The sequence below is a fragment of the Gavia stellata genome, chromosome 9, assembly GCF_030936135.1.
Source record: "Gavia stellata isolate bGavSte3 chromosome 9, bGavSte3.hap2, whole genome shotgun sequence".
Taxonomy (NCBI): domain Eukaryota; kingdom Metazoa; phylum Chordata; class Aves; order Gaviiformes; family Gaviidae; genus Gavia; species Gavia stellata.
The window spans coordinates 10,792,301-10,814,623 of record NC_082602.1 but is presented as its reverse complement, the minus strand read 5'-3'; the positions used below and the strand labels follow the sequence as shown (position 1 = coordinate 10,814,623).

General features: G+C 36.0%; 1 protein-coding gene across 1 annotated transcript in view; it reads right to left on the bottom strand.

Moving 5' to 3' along the window:
- The window catches only part of PARG (poly(ADP-ribose) glycohydrolase), a 70,973-nt gene that overhangs the window by 45,971 nt on the left and 2,679 nt on the right, over positions 1 to 22,323 (bottom strand). The window contains exons 2-7 of the mRNA XM_059821054.1: positions 21,978 to 22,044; positions 18,918 to 19,889; positions 16,402 to 16,588; positions 15,137 to 15,259; positions 13,768 to 13,851; positions 12,618 to 12,692 (exon numbers count right to left, since the gene is read on the bottom strand). Of these exons, the coding sequence (XP_059677037.1) occupies positions 12,618 to 12,692; positions 13,768 to 13,851; positions 15,137 to 15,259; positions 16,402 to 16,588; positions 18,918 to 19,889; positions 21,978 to 22,044 (1,508 nt within the window). The remainder of the gene's footprint in view (positions 1 to 12,617; positions 12,693 to 13,767; positions 13,852 to 15,136; positions 15,260 to 16,401; positions 16,589 to 18,917; positions 19,890 to 21,977; positions 22,045 to 22,323) is intronic.

The window sequence follows — 22,323 nt, the reverse complement described above, 5'->3', positions numbered from 1 at the left end:
TGCATTAATAAGTCAAACCAGCCTACCAAAAAGTCATGCATTATTAGATGTTGTGCAGGGTGGGCTGTAGGCAGAAGAGAGCCAGTCGCACCCCTTGTCAACGGGTTAAAAGGCAGATACCAGTTGCAATTCTTTCCACTGAAAAAAGCAGTAATATTCTAGTTAGTATGAAGTTAAAACAAGTACCTCACTTTGAAGTAAAACTCCTAATACAGGAACATCTGTATTTATTCAGTAATGTGCTTTTAATTGTGTACAATCTTTTTCAAGGCTACAACTATGCAAAGATTAAGAGAAAGAATTGGACTTCCATTGTTAAAGAAAACCCATTTGTTTTATAACTTAAGGAATTCTAAAATATGAAATGGTTGTCAACAATTTTTGATAAAGGAAAATACATTAAGTATCATAGCAATTTTGTTTTGAAACAATTGATCTGTTTCTCCTTTCTTTATTATGCATACATGTCCTTTGCAGCTTCCTTCAGGATTTGAAATAAAAACAAAAATATATTGTTGACTTTATTCATAGTCCTCTAATCATGCAAAAAAGTTATTTAGGAATGAAATAAAAGCAAGGGTTATACCCCGAGGGAAAAGTATATGGAATCAGAGTTGCAAAGTATGACTTGCTTTTTGCCAAAGAAACCACTTGGCGATTTCATCACTGGAGTGACTGATTAAACAAACATGACTTAGGGCTCCAATTCATAAGATGCAAATGGTTCAGCGAGCCGTAGCAAAGGTAAGAGCTCTTGGCCAAACTTGCATTGCGATTTTGTAAAATGAACATTCATACTGCAGCAGAGAGGCCTGACTAAATGCCACCATAAGTAATGTCCTCTTGTCACTATAAACCCGTCCTCCAAAACGTAATGAACGAGTACGCCTGACAGTCCTAATAAGAAGGATCTGAGGTAGCATGGGGTGATAGTAATGGTAGAGAGTTTAAATCTAAATCCGACAGCTCATCAAACCAAACAAACTGCACATATAGAACACAAATTTAGACAGCTCTATCTATCACATGAGAAGGTAGAGTCATCACGCCAACAGGCAACCAGCATGCTAAGACAGCAATGGCTTCATGCTTTCAATTTATTTGGTTTTATTTCCCCATATTAACTTCTGCGGCAGGATAAGGACTGACTGAACCACGTTCTTAAGGATGAAGGGGAAAACCAGAGTGCTTCCTTCAGACTTCGTGTCTTATTTCCTAATTCTAACTTTTTCCTTCCCAGCTGCCATAATGTCTCACGCACTTTCTTAGAATTACTTTGTTTCAGTTTGTAAGTGCTCTGTACCATCAGTTACTATACTGAACTGTCTTACCAGTAACAGCTTTCCTAATTATTTTAATGTAAGATATCATACGGTTAGAGGTGGTAATAGCTTCCTAACTAACTAGACAAACTACATAACTTCTATGTACTCTATTCACAGTAAATTCATTCTCCTAATTTCAGGAATATTTTTTTGTTCTTCTTTCTTCACTAGCTTCAATTTGTCTCAAATAAAAAAAAAAAATCTCTGTATATTTTTACAGGGCATTAAGATCCACATGATGAATACTTCCAAGCCGAAAAACTTGGTTGCAGATAGAGGTGTAGCAAGTAAGGGCCTATATAGCCTACCTAGACATAACATCATTATTAAACCTCCTTCAAGTCTGCAATTCAACGAAAATTACAAAGAAAGATACGTGAACAAAGCAATACTATTCACATTTTCACAAGGAGAAGGATTTGCTCAGTGCTGCACGCAAGGAATATGCAGGTGGAACATGCTACGAAATCTAAGACAACTTGGAATGGTGTCCTGAAAAAAATTTGATCAACTTCTGTAATTTTGCAATTTCGGTGAGGATAACAGGGAAGGCAAAAAACTGAAAAAGTTAAAAATATATTTGGAGAACAAGGCCAATAGGAACTTGTGTTTGAAGGCTCAATTTCTTTTTAAGACTGTTAACAGTCTTGTTCTACCCATAAGCATTTTAAATGCTGCTTTTTTTCATTCAATGCATAGACTGTACTTCCCTTCCAAAGGCTCCCATTTCACTGTCAAATGAGATGCAAGAGTTCAATAGCTCTTGTGCTATTCTACAAGATACTGGTTCTTGTGCACTTTTGGATAATGTTAACAATTTTGCTTTCCCACTTTTTTTTTTAAAAAAAAAAAAAGTTTATTCCACAGAAGAATCTCCCAGGCATCCTGAAGCATCTCCCTCACTATTCCCCTTCCAGCTAAGACTTTCCTTTGAGATGACACTTATGCAAAAACTTGAACATACTTAAGCAATCATAACATGTGGCTGCTCCTTTATTGCACCAAGCAATGTTGTCTTCATTTTCTCTTCCTTCCAGAGCAGCCTGTACTTATTTACTTGTTCTTCTGTCTCATACAGAAGTTGCATGCTTTTTGGATGCTATTTGTGTAACACTTAAACATGGTGGAGTCTAGATCCGTGACTAGAACTCCTCAGTGCCAATAGAACAACCAAGCCACTATGACATTTAAGTCTTTTACCAGAAAGTAAACCAACCTTAGACTGCCAACCAGTACTCCCTTTCTCCCCCTAATCCTTGTCCTAAGTGCTTTTAAACGTTATAGAATCCTAAAAGCAGACTCTCTCAATCTGTTATTTGGAACAGCTGGAAAAAACCCCAAAAGACTAAACAAAGTCTTATCGGGTGACTTTGAAAACAAATATATTAACTTAGTACACCCCAAAAAAAACAAAACAAACTTCACTAAGTCATACTCTCTACAAAGCCTTTTCTTCTGGACAGGGAGTAGGTGAATTCTACTTAAACACATTGTGCTAAAACTATCAGCGTATCTGATACCTAGACAGAGACACTAGGCTGCAGCCCACTAACTTGTATGCCTATGTAAAAAAACCTCTTTCTCATAATGCAAAATATTATACATATAAACAAGATAGAAACCTAGAAATAAAGCAGGGGTCGGGGTGGAGATTTTAGTTCCTATTTTATTAAGTTAACGAACTTCCGAAACTGCAGGAGAGAATAAACTCTCATCTGCTTCCTTTAGTTCCCTTACAAAAGTAATTCAGTAGGAAACACACTTTACTGTCAAATCCGTCCCATTTCTTGAGCACTTGTCTGATTAGAAACCAGAGGAAGGACAAAGTAATCTTTGGAGGCAAGACGGGAAAAAAAAAAAAATGTAACACTGGATTATGCAGAGAAGAATCTTATTTGAGAAGAAGAATGCTTCTGACATTTATCAAAACCACAAACTGACACTTCAAAAGGAAAAAGGAAGACAGCTTACAAGGCAGAGGTTCATTCATTTTTGTTTAATTCTACCCCCCACCCCCCCACAGGCTCATTCATGTCTTCTGCCAATCCAACCCTGGAATAATCTCTCACGTGTATCATCCCTAACAATGGCAGCTTTGTTCTCAAAGCTTTTCAACATTCTAAATAAAACCTGAGAGAAAAATGTACATTGATAGTTCCATCTCCTCTTAATGGTTTTAGAAGACCAGTTTATACTTCTAAAGTACTAGAAATCTAACCTCAATCATGTTCATCACCAATGAGTGAAAGCTCAGTCCTGATTCTCTACAGGCCACCAATAGACTCTGCAGAGCGATTCTATCATGAGTAGAAGCATCACAAACATTTCCAAAGCAGTGGCAGAGTCCTGGGAAGAAAAGTCAAATACTGCTTTCTAAACACTTCTGAGCTACTCTTGGGAAGTACAAAGTAGTGGAAAATACAATGATCTTGTTTCTACAGCAGGGCTGTAACATTGGGGAAAAAAAAAAACCGTATCTTTCACCTTACTGACACAAGGTAACGGTGAAAACAATCTGCTTCCAGGTTCATTCAAAACTTTTACCTCTGTAAACACAATACTTGGGGGAAAAAATGTTTAATAGTGCTATAATTTTAAAAACATCAGCTAAGAACCATAGCATGGATGCGTTCAAAAGTCATCAGATATTTAACTACAGCTTTTTTCAACGACTTTTGAAACTGATATCCTTGGCACTAAAAGCTTCATGAGACAAAATAGCTATTGCCCTTATGAAAGCTGTATTTTCTTTATCATTACCCAAAAAAAGTCAAGCACAAACAGAAGGGGTAAAAAGATACCAACTAAAGATAACACAATAGCATTGTAGATTTCACAATTCTATAGGCTATTTTTTGCTTGGTTGTCAGAATTATAGACTCAAAAGAACCAGTATCTTGAGATAAATATCCAGTAATTAGGATTATACTGGGCAAATAAGACCCTCAGACCATCTCCAGGGTACACACTCTGCCACCTTTGCAAACCTGCTCTTTAAAGAATGCATGGCAACTAGTAACAAACTCTGCAAGAAAGCAATATAAAGAAATTCAGTTTTCCAGATGAAAAAGCATGAGAAGAATTGGGAATATAGTTATAATACACTTCATTTATGCCTTCATAGTCATTCTAACAATGGCAATGCCTCTTTATCACTTCCCTACTTCCATGTACACTTTTTCAGAGTGTTTCTCTTGAAAGCTTTGACCATCATCAGGTTTTTTTCATTCTAACTGCTCCAGACATTTAAAAAAAAAAAAAATCTAAAGCAGCTAAGGAAAGCCACCACAACCAAAAGGGGCTTCTCTAGTCATTTAGGATAGATAGGTGAGCGTAGATACGTGATGATTTACACACAATCCAATGGAAGCAAAGAAATCCATTCATCAGCTCCCAAAACAAAACAAAAAAGCAACTATCAGAAGACAGCTTTTAAAACCAGAACATTTATATTTACTAGATTTTTTTCTTGTCTTTTTTAAAAAGGAATGTTCTCAATACAGTGAAAAACTATGGAAGAGATCCTCAGGATCTATCTTTACAATGTCTCAAAGCATTAAGCATCCACAAACACTTAAGACACAATTAAAACTCTACACCTGATATGTGTAAATATCCCTTCCCTGGTAATTCTGAGTCAACAGTCTGATGCAATAGTCATTGCAATGGTGCTTACAAAACACCACTTAAAAGATACTCAACTGTTTTGCTGAGAAAGTATAGAAAACCAAGAATAAGCCTGTAATTCAGTACTCAATGCTATTTCTCCTCTACAATGCTTAGCTTCTAATGTTTTGAATGTGTACAAGATGCATATTCCCCCCACCCCAGAAAAGCTCACATTTTGTTCAATATAGGGACAAATTCCTTTCTGCTACTCTGAAAAGAAAACCCTTCATGGCACACTGAAAAGACCTTTCAGTTTAGATTTTAAAAAGGTCATCTGATGTAATGAAAATTGTTTGAAAACATCTGGACTAAAATGAAATCCAGCAAGGAGCAATGGATAGACTATTTTCAGCCTTGGGACATTTTGTTTCTTGCTTAAAAGCCTACATTTGTAGTGCTGACATCTCTGTACAATGCTCACTTCTGTTAGTACTGTCCAAACAATTATAAAAATGATTTATCAAAAACCCAGTCACCAGAACAATTTGGTACTTTAAAATTCCTTCTATCCCTGTATCACTGATTATAGCAATCATTTTTTCAAGCAGGTTATTCAAACAACAAAACATACAGGAAGGACTGACATGGTTCATAAGACCTGCTAGGAAACAAGAGTGGGGTAAAACCTTATTAGAACATAAAAATCTCCCAAGGTATACACGTACTTAACAGTAGCGAGTGTTCTTAAACAGTTTGGTCTTTTTCGCATGAGTGAAAATCTAGAGCTCAACCATAATCCAACTAGACTATACTACAGTCACAACATCTTCAGCTGTTGCATTTATAGTCTTTTTTTAGACAAAAAATTGAAATAATTGTAAAAAAAAAAATTGAACTATAATTTCCAAAATTGTCCAGGTAATTTCCAAAGTTTCTTAAGGTTAAGTTTAAGGTTATTAAAATAAGGTTATTAAGGTTAAGATCACACACACTTAAAGGCTGTGTGGTTCTGTGGCTGTTTAAAATTTTGTAATTAGAGTATTTAATTGATAAGACAGTTCTTAATTTCATTCAAATCAGCTCAGTGATCTCAAAACACAACCAATTCTTCTTAAAGAAAAAGCAGACATACTGCCAATATTTGCACATCTGATTTTTCTGCTCAGTTCTCAAACATTTAATATGCTCCTTCTTAACTCAAATACTTGCATCTGACACATTTTCTGAAAGTACCAAGTTCAGGCCAAATGTGCTAGTATACTGCATAGCAACATGTATTCAAATGAGGAACTATAATTTGGCAAAACAAATGCACTAAGCATTTTCTGTAGATATTATCAAAATTTTACTACGTTTACGCCACAATTCAGCAACTCAGTAACACATATTTGTGAGGTTTTTCGGTGAAATATAAGAGTTTTCTTCTATTTATTTTAATTATTCCTAAGTGCAAAGCATTGACTAACAGAAACAAGACTCATTGTAATATGCTCCACCACTCCTCACTTTAAGAATATTCTCCTATATTCTGGAATCTGTAAAGAACACCTGCAGTAGAAAACAGGAGTATCTTAGAAAGTGTGTGCACATATCCATATGAATATTGCTAGGCCAAAATTTAAATAGTAAGGATTTGTGCAAATGAAAAATAATCTCTAGTACAATAATTAACTTCAATTTTTCAAGAAAAGGAAAACAGACTTTTGTAAGAGCAAAACATCTGTAATATGGATGTGTGATTTTTATGGGAAGGAGAAAAATGTTATTACTAAAAACGGGAAAATAAATCTGTTGTTTAAGGTATTATATGGCCCTTAGTTTTACCTGAGGAGATATATGAAGTCTAGAGCAAACCTCCAGGCATACATGCCTAATCTAAAGAGACAAGGTTGGGAAGAATTGCTGTTACACCTGAGTTAGAAATACAAGGCATATATCTAAATACAACAGAAAAGTTGTACTTATGAATGAATTTATTTACATATTTATCTTGCATATTATATAAGTTTATGTATTTGTAAATGACATTTTAGAGAAAATCTGAAAAAGGTATTAAGTGAGGTTCTAGAAATTACAGGTAGACACTTGCATGTAAAAGCAGACAGTAACGAAGCCTCACATCCTGACTGTTCTGGACTTCTAAAAGGATCTAGCATCCATAAGAATAATTGTCATGCAAGTTTTAATAGAAAGAAGCAAGAAGAAATGACACTCCTTTTCTAATCCTGTTTCAAAACTAATTATAGTTATAATTGTAAGACAGACATTTTTAACAGCCCATATTCTACATCATGTAAAAGCATAACTAAAAGGTGAAGAAAAATAGTAATATATTCCTTCAGCTTGACAACTGACCTGCTTTCTTGCTACATAGCTTTTTATCAGATTTTAGGATAAACTGAGATTTGTGCCATAAAAAAAAAAGCCTTCTAACAGCCAGTTTTGAGGCTAAAACCAGTGAACTCATGCCTGACTGGAAAAGGAGAAAAAGGAGCACAGATAAAGTGGTTTGGTACATTCTTCCTTTTCCTTCATGCTGAAGGTTCTTCTCTGCAATTAGGTATAGACAGGAGAAAAGACTGGTCCTTTTAAAGAGCGTTATCATGTTTCTTTCAACCTCACAGAAAAATCCAAATGTAAAAGTTATACAGCTTCTTTCATAATAGAAAAGGATTTCCTGTATGCTGAATTTATATGGGAATCAACAGCAAATATGCAAACCCTGGACATGAAATTGATTGATTGGCTTCAAACAGCTTTCCCAAAAGACAAAAAGATCACAAGACATCCATAAACAGGCACTGCAGACACACACATGCTTTTTCCTACACTAAAAGCCAAATCTAACAGTTGGAAACTGAGTTACATACAGTGGAGAATGAAAGACTGTCTTTATAAAGAAACTAACATCATACCCCTTTAAGTCTTCCTACTTGCATCAAGTAGGCACCAAGAGTTTAAAGTTCTGCAGAGTGCCTGAAAAAACAAATTTTAAAAGGCCTAAGTGCCCTCAAGTGAGGTTTATTTGAAATGTCAATTACCTTTATTATTTTGTCTCCTAAAAGAGGCTAGTGTACAGATCCCCATGCCTTTCTGTCAGCAACGTCTCATATTGGTACTACGCCACAATGGGGCCCGCATGACAAAGCCACTTCTGCATCTCAACGTCAACCCAGCAAAGTTACAAGAATGTAAAAATGGACAAAAGTTCATGAAAGACCATCAACAAAAGATGCCTAGAAAAGTCTAACAGCAAGAAAAGCAGGTAAAGAGCAGCACTTCCTCACAACGCTCTTGCAGCAATCAGTTTCAGAAATTTCCAGAGTCTATCACAGTATCTGTGTAGATGTTACTGGGATCTTTCTACCAGCAATTTCTTCAAATCCCTTCAAAACCTGATGTAAAACCGTAACATCCTCTACTTTCCCTGACAAGGAGTTCCACAGCCTTTTATTCAGTATCTAAACAAGTAATTACTTTTGTCTGGTTTTGGAACCCTTACCTGCTAGGAACACTCACCTGGTGTCCCTTAACTGTTGCACTAGAAGAATGAATAGTCATTTCCTCTTCACCTTCTCTTACATTCATTTTGGACACCACCGTTATACCCATTCCTCACTTCTCTCTCAACTAAGATGAAAAGATGAAACAGTCCTAGCTTATTCAGATATTCCTCACATGGGAACTATTACACACCTTTACACCATTCCTCATTCCTCGCATTGTATCTTCTCCATTTCACAGACATAAACTTTCCACCAAGATGATCAAGCTCAAAGAGTCCAGAGAAGCATAAAAATAGTTATGGATACAATGTGAACATCTGCAAGATGTATTGTGACGCATTTTTCAGATGACTCACAGAAGCTCAGAGACAATCACTGTCTATGCCACACAAATTTACCTAAACTCCAATCTTTGGTCTATGCTTAAGAGATCAAACTTATGTCTAAACTATTTGCAATTTCCAATACATGAGTAATCACTTAAGTTCTTAAGTTCTTGTATACTATGCAACTAAAACTAAATTTAAAAGAAGGATCACCTTTAAAGAATGTTATGCACTGCTTATACAATGTCATGTCATTTTCAGATTTAAACACTCCTCTGTTCCTTAAAGAGCAGGACAGATGTAAGCAATAAGAGCAAGAGTTCATGAAACAACATTAACAAGAATTATGCTTAAGCTCTAAGAGACTTTAAAGCAATACAATAAAAACAAAGCATGTCCAGAGCCAGCAGGCCCAATCTAAAGCAGCAGACCGTGTGACTGTCTTAAATTATAAAGCCCTACTTTTCTCTTTATTTAAAGTTGGTGTTCTTGGAGATTAGTTTAAGACACAAGGTTCGAATTACCTCACTAGACATTTTATTTCATGCACTTGGGGAAAAAGCAAAAGAATTTGGTCTTGCCTGGAAGTGGAAGGGCAAACCTACAACAAAGAAAAATAAAAACTACTACAGTATGTAGCACTGTTGATCAAAAGCATGTAATAAATTCCCAACCTATCATCATTCATGTAAATAAAGCTCATCTACAACACATTGTGAATCCTGAGACAGCTCCATCCACAGCGATTTCCTCATGTTTCCTTTTCTGCTTGTTGTTTACTCTTTCCTGTCTGGCTTCTAGGTAAGTTCTGGGAAAACAGATGCAAGGATGACTTCAAGTGACAAGAGCTTTACAAGTAAGAAGAAAAATGCTAGCACTAATAATTTTCATCCACTAAGCAATAACTTAAATAAATCCTAAGCCTGTTTGCCAATATTAACAAACAGATAGCAAAACAAATCAATACAACAGTGTGGAAATTCCATGGAGGACAACAAAACTGTCAGATGTCTGAAGCAAATAAGCTACCGAGAGCTTTATGTACATTATTGATAGGTGCTATGAACTTTTTAAAAGAAACAAAAAAAGACTCAAGCTCCCAAATGTACTTCACTGTTCAAATAGGAATTTTACTTCCACACATTAACTGGCATCCAAAACAATCTTTTGAAAATAGTGTGAGGGCTCCCTCTTCTGACAACGCTTGGACAAACGGTAAAACTGGTAAGCCTGTACATGTCAGGGTATGTTTTTTGGAAAAAAATTCCTGGCTCACATACATGATACTTATTTCCCACTAGTTAAGAAAGCTGAAAGTGTTTTAATCTTAAAGGAAAATAAACAACTCCAAGAAACTGGTAATTATTGTTATTACAAAGAAATTGATTTGAATCTTACAAAAAGGATTTAAAAATAATGCATATTTTGACTGTGTAACTTGGAAGGAAACTACCTAAAATAGGAAACACAATGTAAGGTTGACATGAAAGCATTTAACAGATTAATAGATAAGGTGAGCTGTGGCCAGAATCAGAAGACAAAATAACAAATGCTACGTTATAATTTACCAAGCACAGACCTATTGAAGTAATATCTAAATACAGTGGCCTTAAATTAATCACTAAAATAGACACAATTAGATTTGTGGACCCAGCTCCCTTCTAAATCAGACCACAAAATTCTTGGTTAAGAATGTATTGGAAGTCAATAGTGCCCAAGAATATAAATAGGTATTTGAGGATCATATACTCTGTTTTTATCTTTTTCTTTTAATATATATTTGTGACTATTTCTCCCTTTGTTGAGCTGCCGCCCCTCCCTTTGGGCTGATTACTCAAGCCAGCTTTCTTTTCAACCAGCCCTCTCAACTTCTGCTGAGCAAATGTCACCTGGAACAGTTCCCCTGTTCCCTGAAAGCCATAAACAAGAAAATACACAAGCCAATGGTAAGCCCTTAATCATTAACTCCCAAATACAGCAACATCAAAAGCTACACTTCACTACAGCTAGTATGTTTAGGCCATTTCCATAGAGGATCTCAACGTTCACTCAATAGCTGCTCACTTAGACAGACTGCAAACAGTCTTTCAAAGCAGATGACTTGTTAATTTACAGAACTTGAAGAGTACACACAGCACTTAATAACAGAAAAGATTTAAACATCTCTCTACAAGATGTATCCCCTCTACATGTTCTGTTCACTAAACAATATATTCAATAAACAAAGCCAGGATAACATTTTGCTCCTGCGGTCTACAAGGAGCCACTGTCTTATACTGCTTCATTGTTCATTATTAGATACACTGCTGCACACTCTTCACATTGGTCTAAAATCCATGTTTTGAAACAGCTCTCCTCCCTCCATCTGGGAACCTCACAAATAAATCATCATTCCCAGGTGACAGAAATTGCCTTTTCACCCTCAGTAAAAGATTGATGCCCAATACATAGTTTATTTCCCTATTGTTCCCTTCTTCTCTGGAGACAGCTGATATTACTTACTCTCCCTGGCTGATGATCTCTGAATCTAATCATCCATAGTTTCTGAACTCCCAGATGCATGATATGAACGCATCAGTACAAGCTCAGTTGCATTTGTAGCAATACGATGCAAATCTGGTACATTCCTGAATTAGATTTTTAAATAAATAGTTTGCTTGTACTTTAAAACATTCTAGTAATTTAAATATGTATTCTTTAATACCACAAGATTGAACAGTTGAACAGGCCAAGTTAATTTTGGTTAGTACAAGAGTCAACAGAAGCAAAGAAACCAAATGTCCACATCCTCTACCATCCAGCCGTGACAGCCTGAAAAACAGATAGACCCACAGATGAGAGAAGGGAGCACTGAACTGGCAAGATGGGCAAACACAGTAGCTCTCATGGCTAGCAAATATGATACCACCAGTATTTTTATAGGTACCTTTTGCCAGTAATAACAATACTGTGTTGCATGCAAAACAAAACTCATTCTGTAAAACAGTAGTCCCTATACACAATGGAAATAGGCAATAGAAAGAACAGTTCCTCTGATCACATGAATTAGGCAGACATCTATTTTAAACATACATAACTAACAAAATTAACTTCAAATCAAATTTAGTTTCCACTGAACCTTAATACAGCTTAGCAAGCCCTTCCCAAGAAAACAAGCACATGTGTTTTAAAAGCACTTCTGAGTTGGTGGAAGAAAAATATAATAATTTCTACTGCATCTCATTTAATCTCCCATACTGCTTTAATTAGCATAGTTCCTGAACATCAGTCAGGATGCACAATAATGATAGTACAACTTGCATTTGCCACCTACTATTAATTTTTCTTTTCCATCCTCTTCCAGGAAGGTAACATGAAGTCATAAAACCCACCCCAATCTTTCAAAGGCTCTACAGTTTAAACGCATCATCTCAGCATATAGCATAATGTTACTGCTAGACCAGCAAAGCACAGTCTATACAAACACCACTGTAATATAACATTAAAGTTGTTTAAAAAAGAAAATAAAAAAGCAACACTTTTTAAAACAAGAAACCATTACACTGGAAATATTAATACATTTTATTAATAAATCTGGTTATCATAAAACAGAGAAAAGGCATTTCTCACCTTACTTTCAGTAACCTTAGTTGTTACTGAAGCACCCAAATTACCTAAGATTTAAAATGAAACCAGTTTATAAAGTATAATTATAATTTCAACTGAAGTTACAAGCCAAATAACTGTCCACATAGATGATCACAAAACCTTTACTCTTGGAAAGGGAAATAAAGCCAAAAGCATTGAGACATATAGACAAAGTAGTCACTTATATTTTACTTTTCTTCCTATTTTAAATCAACTTGGTTTACCTTCTCACAGAAGTCAGTAAGAGCAGTGAAGTCCCATTTCTTGGAATAAGCAACATTGTATCTCAGTATAGCCTCCTACCGAAAGAGCACAACAAAATAAAGCTTAGAGATACTTATTAACAGAAGAAAAACCATTTTATGAAATTTTCTTGCTGAAGGAACAGTACCATCTAGTGGCTAAAACCTGCCACAGAGCCTACCAAAAAACTATTCATGGTGCGACTCCATGATACTGAATCCTGGTTTAGCACTGAATAAGCTTTAGTCTACAGGTTTTTCCTCCTAGCACAGAACAAGATAAGGTGTGCTTGGATCTGCCTACAACACACAACATAAACGGTCCCCACCCTATCCTTGCTCTCTTTAAAAAAATACTAAAAGCGTCCCTCAGCAATGTAGCAGAAGTTTCACCAGTTTACGAACTTAAAGAATTAGAACCACAACAAAATTACGTAGGCCCTTTACAACAACAACCACCTTTAAAAAATTCTCAGAAAAAATACCAAATAAAATAGTACTATCAAGGGAAGTTTCATTAGTTGCCAGGGGAGCACTATTTATTTGTTTAAAGTTTGTCTGCAGCTTTTGGATCCTTCTCCTTCCCTGCCTTTCAGGTATAATCTAAATTGCGTTATTCTTCACAAAAAACATAACAGCAATTCTAAGCTGCTCCAAATCACAATTCATTAAAAGCCAGTGAGAATTATAAGAGTTATCAACAGAGGATTAGTCTCCAAAATTTACATACTTTTGTCAGCAGTTTGAATTGTTGCAATTTTAGTGGCATATACTGGCATGAGCAGTTACTGTTTCAAACTCTCTCACCTGTGCATCACCCTGCCATCTGGTTATAGAAAAAGCCTACGTGCTACATTTACCACAAGCTAGTAGATACCTCTGGACAAACAGTTTTGTGTAGACTTATAAAAGACAATTTTAATAATATCTAATAAATTCAATGGTAACATTTAAGACTCATTAAATAAGACCCTTAATTCATTGGGGAATCCCTTAAACAGCATAAATTTTTTTTAAATTTACTTTAAAAAGTGACTAAACAAATAGGACTGAGCCAGAATCACTAACAGTACCTGGAGAGCCTGAATGTACTTATATCTATATAGACTTGATTTCAAATTGACAAGCTTACCTTCAAATCATGTGAGCAAGTAAATTTGTTAAGTAAGGCAGTTTGGATTAGTTCCCATCGACTTCCAGCAGTTCTATCTCCATTCTTTAAAAAAAAAGAAAAGCCCAAAACAAAATCAGATTAAGTTATTCAAAACAGAAGGACGTATTTACTAATGATTGTCTGTCTTGCCATATTTTTTTTTAAATAAAACTTGCTTTATTTGTGAATTTCTTTAAAAATAAACCACATATTTTGAGTAACTGTAAAGTACTTCTGCAACTTCTACTCCACTGCATTTAATTTCCTTAAGAGTTCCTTTTTAATTGAAGCATTCACAAAACTCAAAGAGCTCTTTTTCACCAATGCAGCACTCTTCCTCATGCCATCTCAAGGACAAATAATGTTCAATACATTGGTTGTGAAAAAAGTGGATTCTGCAGATAAAACATGACCACAGTTTATAAAATCCGCAACTCAAAATATAAACTGAACCAACTTTATAAAAATGTAATATTAAGAACAATAAGGGCACAGATTATAAAAGCATATTGCTGTGGCTGACTCTTCCGCCAATCCAAATTTAAGACATCCTGTGGTATTTTTCCTCAACAGAAAGTCTAACTGCCCATTGCAAGCAACAATGATATTTCTTATGAGACTACAAGGACAGAGACAACTCATCTTGCTCAACTAGCAACAAAGATCTTATCAACACTTTATCTCTGAAACATCAATTAAATTCATTTTATACTGTATCTGTAAAATTGATAAATGAAAAGACTGAGTTCCAGACTCAAATATCAACAATCATTATGCAGTCTTCACTACAGGACACACTTGCTTATTTTATTCACCAAGTCTGAAGTATTTCAGTGGGTATAACTCTGGAGCAGTGACAAGAAATACCAGATCAACAAATCATGCAGGGCCAATTCTGATCTTTCCGCCGTTGTTTTAGCGGAACAGCAGACAGATACACCTCAATCTGTAAGCAATACCTGACAGAATATTGTAATCAGAATGTGGTTACAAATTCATTCACATCTCTTAGCATCCCTAATTGCTTCACAACACCCCCCAACATATAAATATGTAAGTATATAAATATATAACTTACATGGAGTATAAGCTTATACTTCATGTAAGTATAGACATATATACACCATCAAATCAATGGCTACGTAAAGTAATTACTATTAAAAAAAAAATCTGGTCTGCCTGAAGCATCATGTCCCAGAATCCAGCTTTTCAGACCAGGTATGTTCATCTATTTGATTTTCCAATTCCATACACACAGTTTGCTAACTGAGCAAATGCAGTAAACTGAAAACTCATCTGTATGTAAACAAACTTATTTGATTACACAACTGTAAATACTTTATCTTACCTCATCCTCTACAGGGTATAAATTTTGTTCTGAGCAGGGCATTTTCACATGTTTGTTGTCCCACAAATCTTTGTAGTGAGTTGGAAAAGGTTTAGGCACCTCTCCTTCCCTCAGAAGGTCTACCTGCAACACAGAAGGAGGGATAATAAAGCTCAGACTCTACTTTCAAGTGTTTGAATGGAAGAAATAAAAAGGAAGCAAAAACATAGCTAAAAAAAGCTCTCATCTACAGCCACCCTTTTTGAAAAGGGGAAAGCTACAGACCAACCACATGATGGATATTCAGTTAGAAAAAACCTCATCTGGTACTCTTACGTTATACTTGGTGAAAAGAACACCACCTTATCATTTGACCTCTTGAAACACACTGAAATAAAGGTAATACATGCAATTATTTTATGTCCAATTATCAGCTAAATACTTCCTCATTTATGAATCTAAGTATCTACACAGTTTCATCCAAATATTTTCAAAATGTAGTTTCAAATCTAACCATAGTCATGTGCAGAAATAACATTTTTAACCTAACACTGAAGAGAATGAGAAATCATTATAGATATAGCAATATTTCAAGTTTACTCCACAGAATATCAGAAATGTAAAAATAAATAATGCAATGTTCTTGAAGACTTAATCTGCTATACAGCCTTCTGGCAGCACTGATTCTCTCAGAACTTGCATTTAAACTTAATGTGGTTTTCTTTTGTTTGCTATTTATCCAGGACCCTACAGATCTCTAGTCACATGGTTTATTTCAACAATAATTTGACTGAATACTACTCCAAAGGATTAAAGGCAAATATATCAGACTTGATCTAAAACGCAGTGGTAAAATTGCTAGAAACTCCTCTTCATTCTTTGTCTTTTTCATATCTTGAATATCTTGAGTCTTTTGTATATCTTGAACCCAAAGCAGAATCATATTAAAATGAAAATATAACATGAAAATGTTGAAGTACAAATTTTACTTGCAGGCATATTTAAATTCCTACAGTTTATAACTCGGACAAGGAAGTATACACACACCTATGCACAAGCCAGAGGCAGTAAAACCATAATTACATTTCTTCTGGATCGTAATATCCTAATTCTGCTCATCAGAAATGTCAATTTTCAGTTAAATCCGTTGCCCCAGTCTACTTGCAAGGAACAGCAAAGGAGATTTCCACAACCTGCTAATACTGTAAGACTAACGTTCGGCATTTCATATTATTGAACAATTCAGTAAGTAATCTGATTTCAGATAATACATTGAATTATCGTACTCTGACTGTTACTGTATGATTGGCTGAGGGTCGCAGATGAGGAAGACGGGCCCCACACATAGGCATTCTTCTCATCTCTTCAATCGGTGTCCCAAACCATTTCTTATTAGTTGGAAGAGGAGGTGGCATATATTTAGGAATCTTCCTTCCTGGCCCCTGAGGTTTGAATTCACACTTCTCTTTTCTGCTGTTAAAATAAAATAAGTTGAAACATTTTATTTCCACAGAAAAACCTGGTAGGCAAATAAACAAACTTCCAAACCAGGGTTATGTTTATAACAGTGTCAGTTTATTTACTAGCCTTTGCTGTGGCCCCAGGCCAAAGCTTTATTTGAGGAAAACCCCCGCCATCAACAACCTCCTCCTCCCCAACACATGCAAGTACATGATGTCTACAAAAACACTCATCTCTACAGGCTTACAAACACCTTCACAGAACTGCAATATGTTAGCAAGGCAGGGTTCTCCTCTGCAGAGTCATGCTCTTTGCCAACAGGATTGGATTTTTCACGCCAGGCATACAATACTTGCAATGGAAGTAGAAATTTAAAAGTAATCCAAAAAACACTTGCAAAATTCAAATACATGCAAGAGCAGATGAACTAATCCTCTTTGATGATCAAAGGTATTTGCATGGATCTGAGATATTTTGGGGAAGAAAAATCTGAACCCACTGTATGTTTTATGTAACATACCAGATGTTTCCCATGCAAGAGAAAGTTCTCAGAGTAAAATGCAAAACAAGTAAAAAGCCTACACTTTGAGGCACTGTTTAGACCTCTAAATTCCCCTTAGCAAACTTACTCCACCTTGCATAAAGATGTTGTCCAACCTGTTTGCTGTATCTATGCATAGGCCAGTACTTTCAGGTGCAGACAATGCCTTCAACCTGGCCAATCACATGCAAATGGTGTAGCCACATCGGCATGGCACTGGGTACAGGTCCAGTGTGCTCATCTGAGAGCCAAACGATAATTCTGGCATAGCATTGCTGATGACTGAAACCTGTTTGATACACTACTGCTTCTTTCTGCGCCACTTAAGATCTGAGCCACTCTATAATCTGCTGTAGACCTGTCTAAGGAAAACCAGGAGGAAAGCTTTGAGATTTTCTAATTGCCCTCTTAAGCACTATAGACAATACCACTATTTTGCCTGGCACTGAGGTTTATAACCGTAACATCATCTTGTTTAGGACCCAAAGAGAGAGGGGAAAAAACCCAACACACTAACTCTCTACAGCCTCATACTCTACCTTACTAATTATTCTGTAAAGCGCTGATAGGATTCCCATCTATCCACACAGCAAAACTTTTGCATGAGTTTCCCTTTTGTAACATGGATTTATTGTAACAGACGATGCTCTAGCACTAAGAAACGCAATTCTCAACCTCTGCTGCTTTGCTACAAAAGCAATTCATTTAAATTGGTGAAAAGAGTACTCACTAAACCCATCATTTTAAACTTTATGACCCCCTTCTCCATACTTCTTTTAGCAAATTCTTCATCCATCCATTTTTCCTCAGAACTACCTTTTTTGTTTTCCAAATCCACTCTCAGCCTACTCATCTCTTAAGATTTCTCAAATGCAAGCTCACACCACAATTAGCCACCCTCCATCACCCTCTTCTTCATTTCCTTGAAAGGTATAGTTTGTGCTGCTCCTCACATTCAGGAAGGACCTCCCAGTAAAGACCTGCAAAACTACTTTGTTGCCCTACTTTAACGACTTGAGTCTACTGAGATAATTGCTTATTACACCAACACACACAGTTCTCTTGTTTCTGCTTACTCCCTTTGCCATTTATTCACTTTCTCAGCTCCCATGGAAATCTAAGCTCTTCAGAGCTGAGATTATCCTTTTGTCCTTACACAACATCTAGCATATGGAGTCCTAGGTCATGCTCAAGGCTTCCATTTCCATTGCTGTAGTGTGTAATTATCAGTCCTCCTCTCTCCCAAATCATGAATAAAGCCAAAAAACCCCAAAAAACACTCACACACATCTCCACAACTGCTTTCAAAAGTGAAATTTTTCATGTAAATTTCGATCAAAGCACCAGTAGCACTGATGCTTCAACAAAATAGATTCAGTATTTTTGACAAATGAAACAAAAAAACCCAAGAAAACATCAGTTTCCTCAAGTATTCTGAATGAAATAATGAATGCTAGAGCTACGCTCCATAAAACACTCCTGTACCACCATTCATTTTCAAGCATTAAAAATCCCATGGCCTTAAATCACTTCTTTAAGAAAATCAGCTACAGTGTCTTTAATTCCCAATTTTAACAGATCTTCAATTATTTAAAAAATTGCACTGGACAAACATATCCTTTAAAAAAACACAAGTAGTACCATTAGAAATAAGTTACTTCAAGCTTACATCAAAGTTGTCTTTGTGTCTTAGCATACATTTTGCAAAGCTCTTTATACAATCCAGCCTCCAAAGTGCTATCACCAAAGAGGAAATTTTCAAGCGTGAAAACACAGATGAAGAGGCAGACAGAACGCTACCTTTTCTCCTCAATCTTAGGTATCCTCATGAAGTGAGAGGTGATTTTGGAGTCTCTCTTCACACCCTGTTTTGCAACTTTGCATTCTGATGATGGAGCAGGAGAGATCCCAGGTGACTTCGTATGCAGACCATCCTCTTTAACAGAATTATCTATTTCCTCAAAGCTTTCACAGCCCTTGGCAGAAAAACGCGACTTTCTTGACTCCAGTTCAGCATCCCCATATTGAATTCTAAAAGATTTGTTTATGGATTTTGACATATTAATCTCCTCTCGCTCATCAAGAAACGGACTCGTTTCTTCATCAGCCTCTGACCCATGACAGCTATTTTTAGAATTATCTACATCCATTGGTGACTCTGGTTCACTTTCTTTCTCAAAAGCAGGTGAATCTCCTGAACTGCTCTGACACTTGCTCAGTTTCCCAGGACCTCCAAGATCCGATACACAAGCATCACAACCAGCATCTGAAAGTGGACTGTCCGGAACTACATCCCCTTCTTCTTGTTCACCCTTTAAACAGACAGAATTGCAACTCTTTAGCTTCTGTGGATTGCATGAAGCCACTTGTCCATCTGTCTCAGTGTCTTTTGAAGAAGGTTTTGTATTTCCCATTTTCAAAGACCGGCCTGATGATGATTTCCTCTGAGTCCAATTGTCACTGCTTTCTTCACAGCCTTTCTGAGTCTGCTTGCCAGTTTTGTGCATCTGATCGATGTTGGCATTTTTAAAGACGTCTCCAGACACAGGCTCTGTGTCTAAGACTGTATCTTCGTCTTCATGCTCCCAGTTACACATGCTGCCTGTCTGAGGCAAATTTACATGCTTTGCACCAACTTCCACAGATATTTTTGAATAATTTTGCTGACAAATATTCTCTAGCTTTTTCACATCATGCTCACAAAAATTCTCTTTTTTAATGGAAGTCATCTTGGGATTTGCTTCAGTATTGTTATTAATTTTGCTTTGTAAGCTGTGGAAGAGAAGTAAGGGAATTTAATGTCTTATCTCCAAATGAAATTTCTGTACATACATATTTTAAAGGAATTATTGTAAACATACAACAGAAACTACAGAGTTTCACGCATTATACTCTTTAAGTGAGCACTACCAGGGTCAACAAGTTTTAATGCAGTGGGTAATTTAGCTCAGTAACAACCTATTTCCATTTAAAGGCTCCAAAGGATGATGAATCAGTTGCTTACCTTAGAAATCTATTCCAGTGATAGATTTGAAAATAAGGATAATGTACACAGTATTAAGCTATCATTTAGTTATTTTCTCCAGACGAAAAATGTTAGAAGTCATGATAAAGTCCTCCTTAACTTTTGTTTTAATCCGTTAAATACAGTGAGCAAGGAAATCGATGGTTTTGTAGCCATTCCCTCAGAGCTACAAATTCATCTTTTAGAAGATTAGGACACAGTAGTCCGTAGTCTCAAAAACATCCTGTTACCTCCTTACTTTTATAAGTAGCCCCTGACTTCAAAAAAAAAAAAAAAAGAAACATCACAATACAAAAGCGTAAGAGTAAAATATAGTTAGACTGATAGTAAAAGTTAGAAGACACATTAAATCAATTATTATTTTTAAAGAAAAAAATAACCTAATTTGTTCTGCCCTGTCTTACACAAAGAATGGAAAGAAATGTGTCCTAACAGTTACACAGGGAAATGAAGCAAGAGTTGTACGAGCAGATGAAACTTTTCGAGAAGACATTGGAAAGTCATTTCACACTTATGTACTATTTTTTGTGTCAGTGTATTGATAACGAAAAATACTTAGATGCCATATGAATATAAAAGCCTGAGTAGTCTTGGTGAATATATCACTCTGAACAATACCTTCTCCTGAACGTACTGTTACAACATGGTGTAGAACCAATACAAACTAAGCACGCTAAACTCTGTATGTCTGGTCATTACCCAGTTTCCCATCTACACTAAATAGGAAAATAGGCAATTATCACACAACCCTAAATTCGGCAACTGAACATCTTAATAGATTCCTATTAAGGCATTAATTCTCTCCATGAATGATAACCAACCCTCTTCTAAAAGAGCACTCTGTATAAAGAGATAGCATTCACACCTTTACCACTACAGAACAAAAAGAAAAAAAAGAAAAAGGGGATTGGAGCAACAGATCATAGCTTGGAACTTCACCCATAGGAAGTTTATTTGAAAACAAAAGGATTTTTGAGGGGTTTATGTTATGATAACTTAATTCCCAATTTATGTGTTTGTTCCTGCACTGAAAATTTTGATGAACAAAAATGAAAGTTATGTTACTGCTGCCATCTCAACAAATGACTGTTTAAAGGTATTAACAACATCTGTTGTCAGCTTAAGATGAGAAATCAAATCTAACACAAAGACAGTGTTCAAATTCGAATAAATTAAAATTGTAATGTTAACTGCAATAGAAAGGCACATGAACTATTTACACAACTAACCTGCCGCTTAAAACTGACTAGGCTGTAGTCTGTCAGCAAGCCTGGAGGAGGGCATATAAAAGCAATAGTCTAAAAAGAATGTTAAAAAAAAAATTATATGCATTCCCTCCTTAGGCATCCTCTTAACATCTTTGTTTTACTGCAACCTTTGAGCATGTAATTGAGCCTGTAATTTTATTTTATAAAAATAAAAGCAGAGCTGTTGACTAAGGATGTAGTCTGCTATTACAGCTAACTTGAGCTAGTGCTTGGTTGCCACTGTAAGCAGCAGTCCCGCTTTGCATTCCCTTGCTGCAGGTTCCCATCTTTTTCTTTGCAGGAGCAGCAGTATTTTTTCACATAAACCAGTGAGGTGCTTCAGGAAGCTAAGTCAGCCAAAAAAGTTTGATTTTGGGGGGTTAGAGGGGAGGGGTAGCTAGTTAGCTTTTTATAGTGAAAGTCTGTCAGTTCGTTATACTCAAGAGGATGTGCCAAGGTAAGGAAAGCAGCAGAAATGGGGTTGCCTTTTTTTCCAGTAGCTACCTGTACAGGCAACCTGCACTTTTGAGTTCCCCACAGGCCCACTCAAAGAACACAACTTTTGCATAGGTATACTGTACATTTTACCTTTTGGACTCAGTTGTCTTGGGTCCTTTATTCTCCAACCAAGTGGTAATTGTCCGTTGTTTACAAACTGAAAAAACACAGTTCACTATATTATTACATGAAAAACATGATAAAACTGCAACATGATTGCATATGGATAAGATAACTTGCACGGGATGAAGATAAAACCACCTCAATTAAGTCCTCATTATCATCTTTACTATAGGGAACATCCAGACGCTAACACTATTAAAACTACATTGATACAAATTAAATACCGCATCACATCAGTAGCTAGAGCTTCTGTAATAATCTTTATAAATGCCAGGCTTGGTGTGTGCTGTGTTTGGTTTTTTTTTTTTTATGG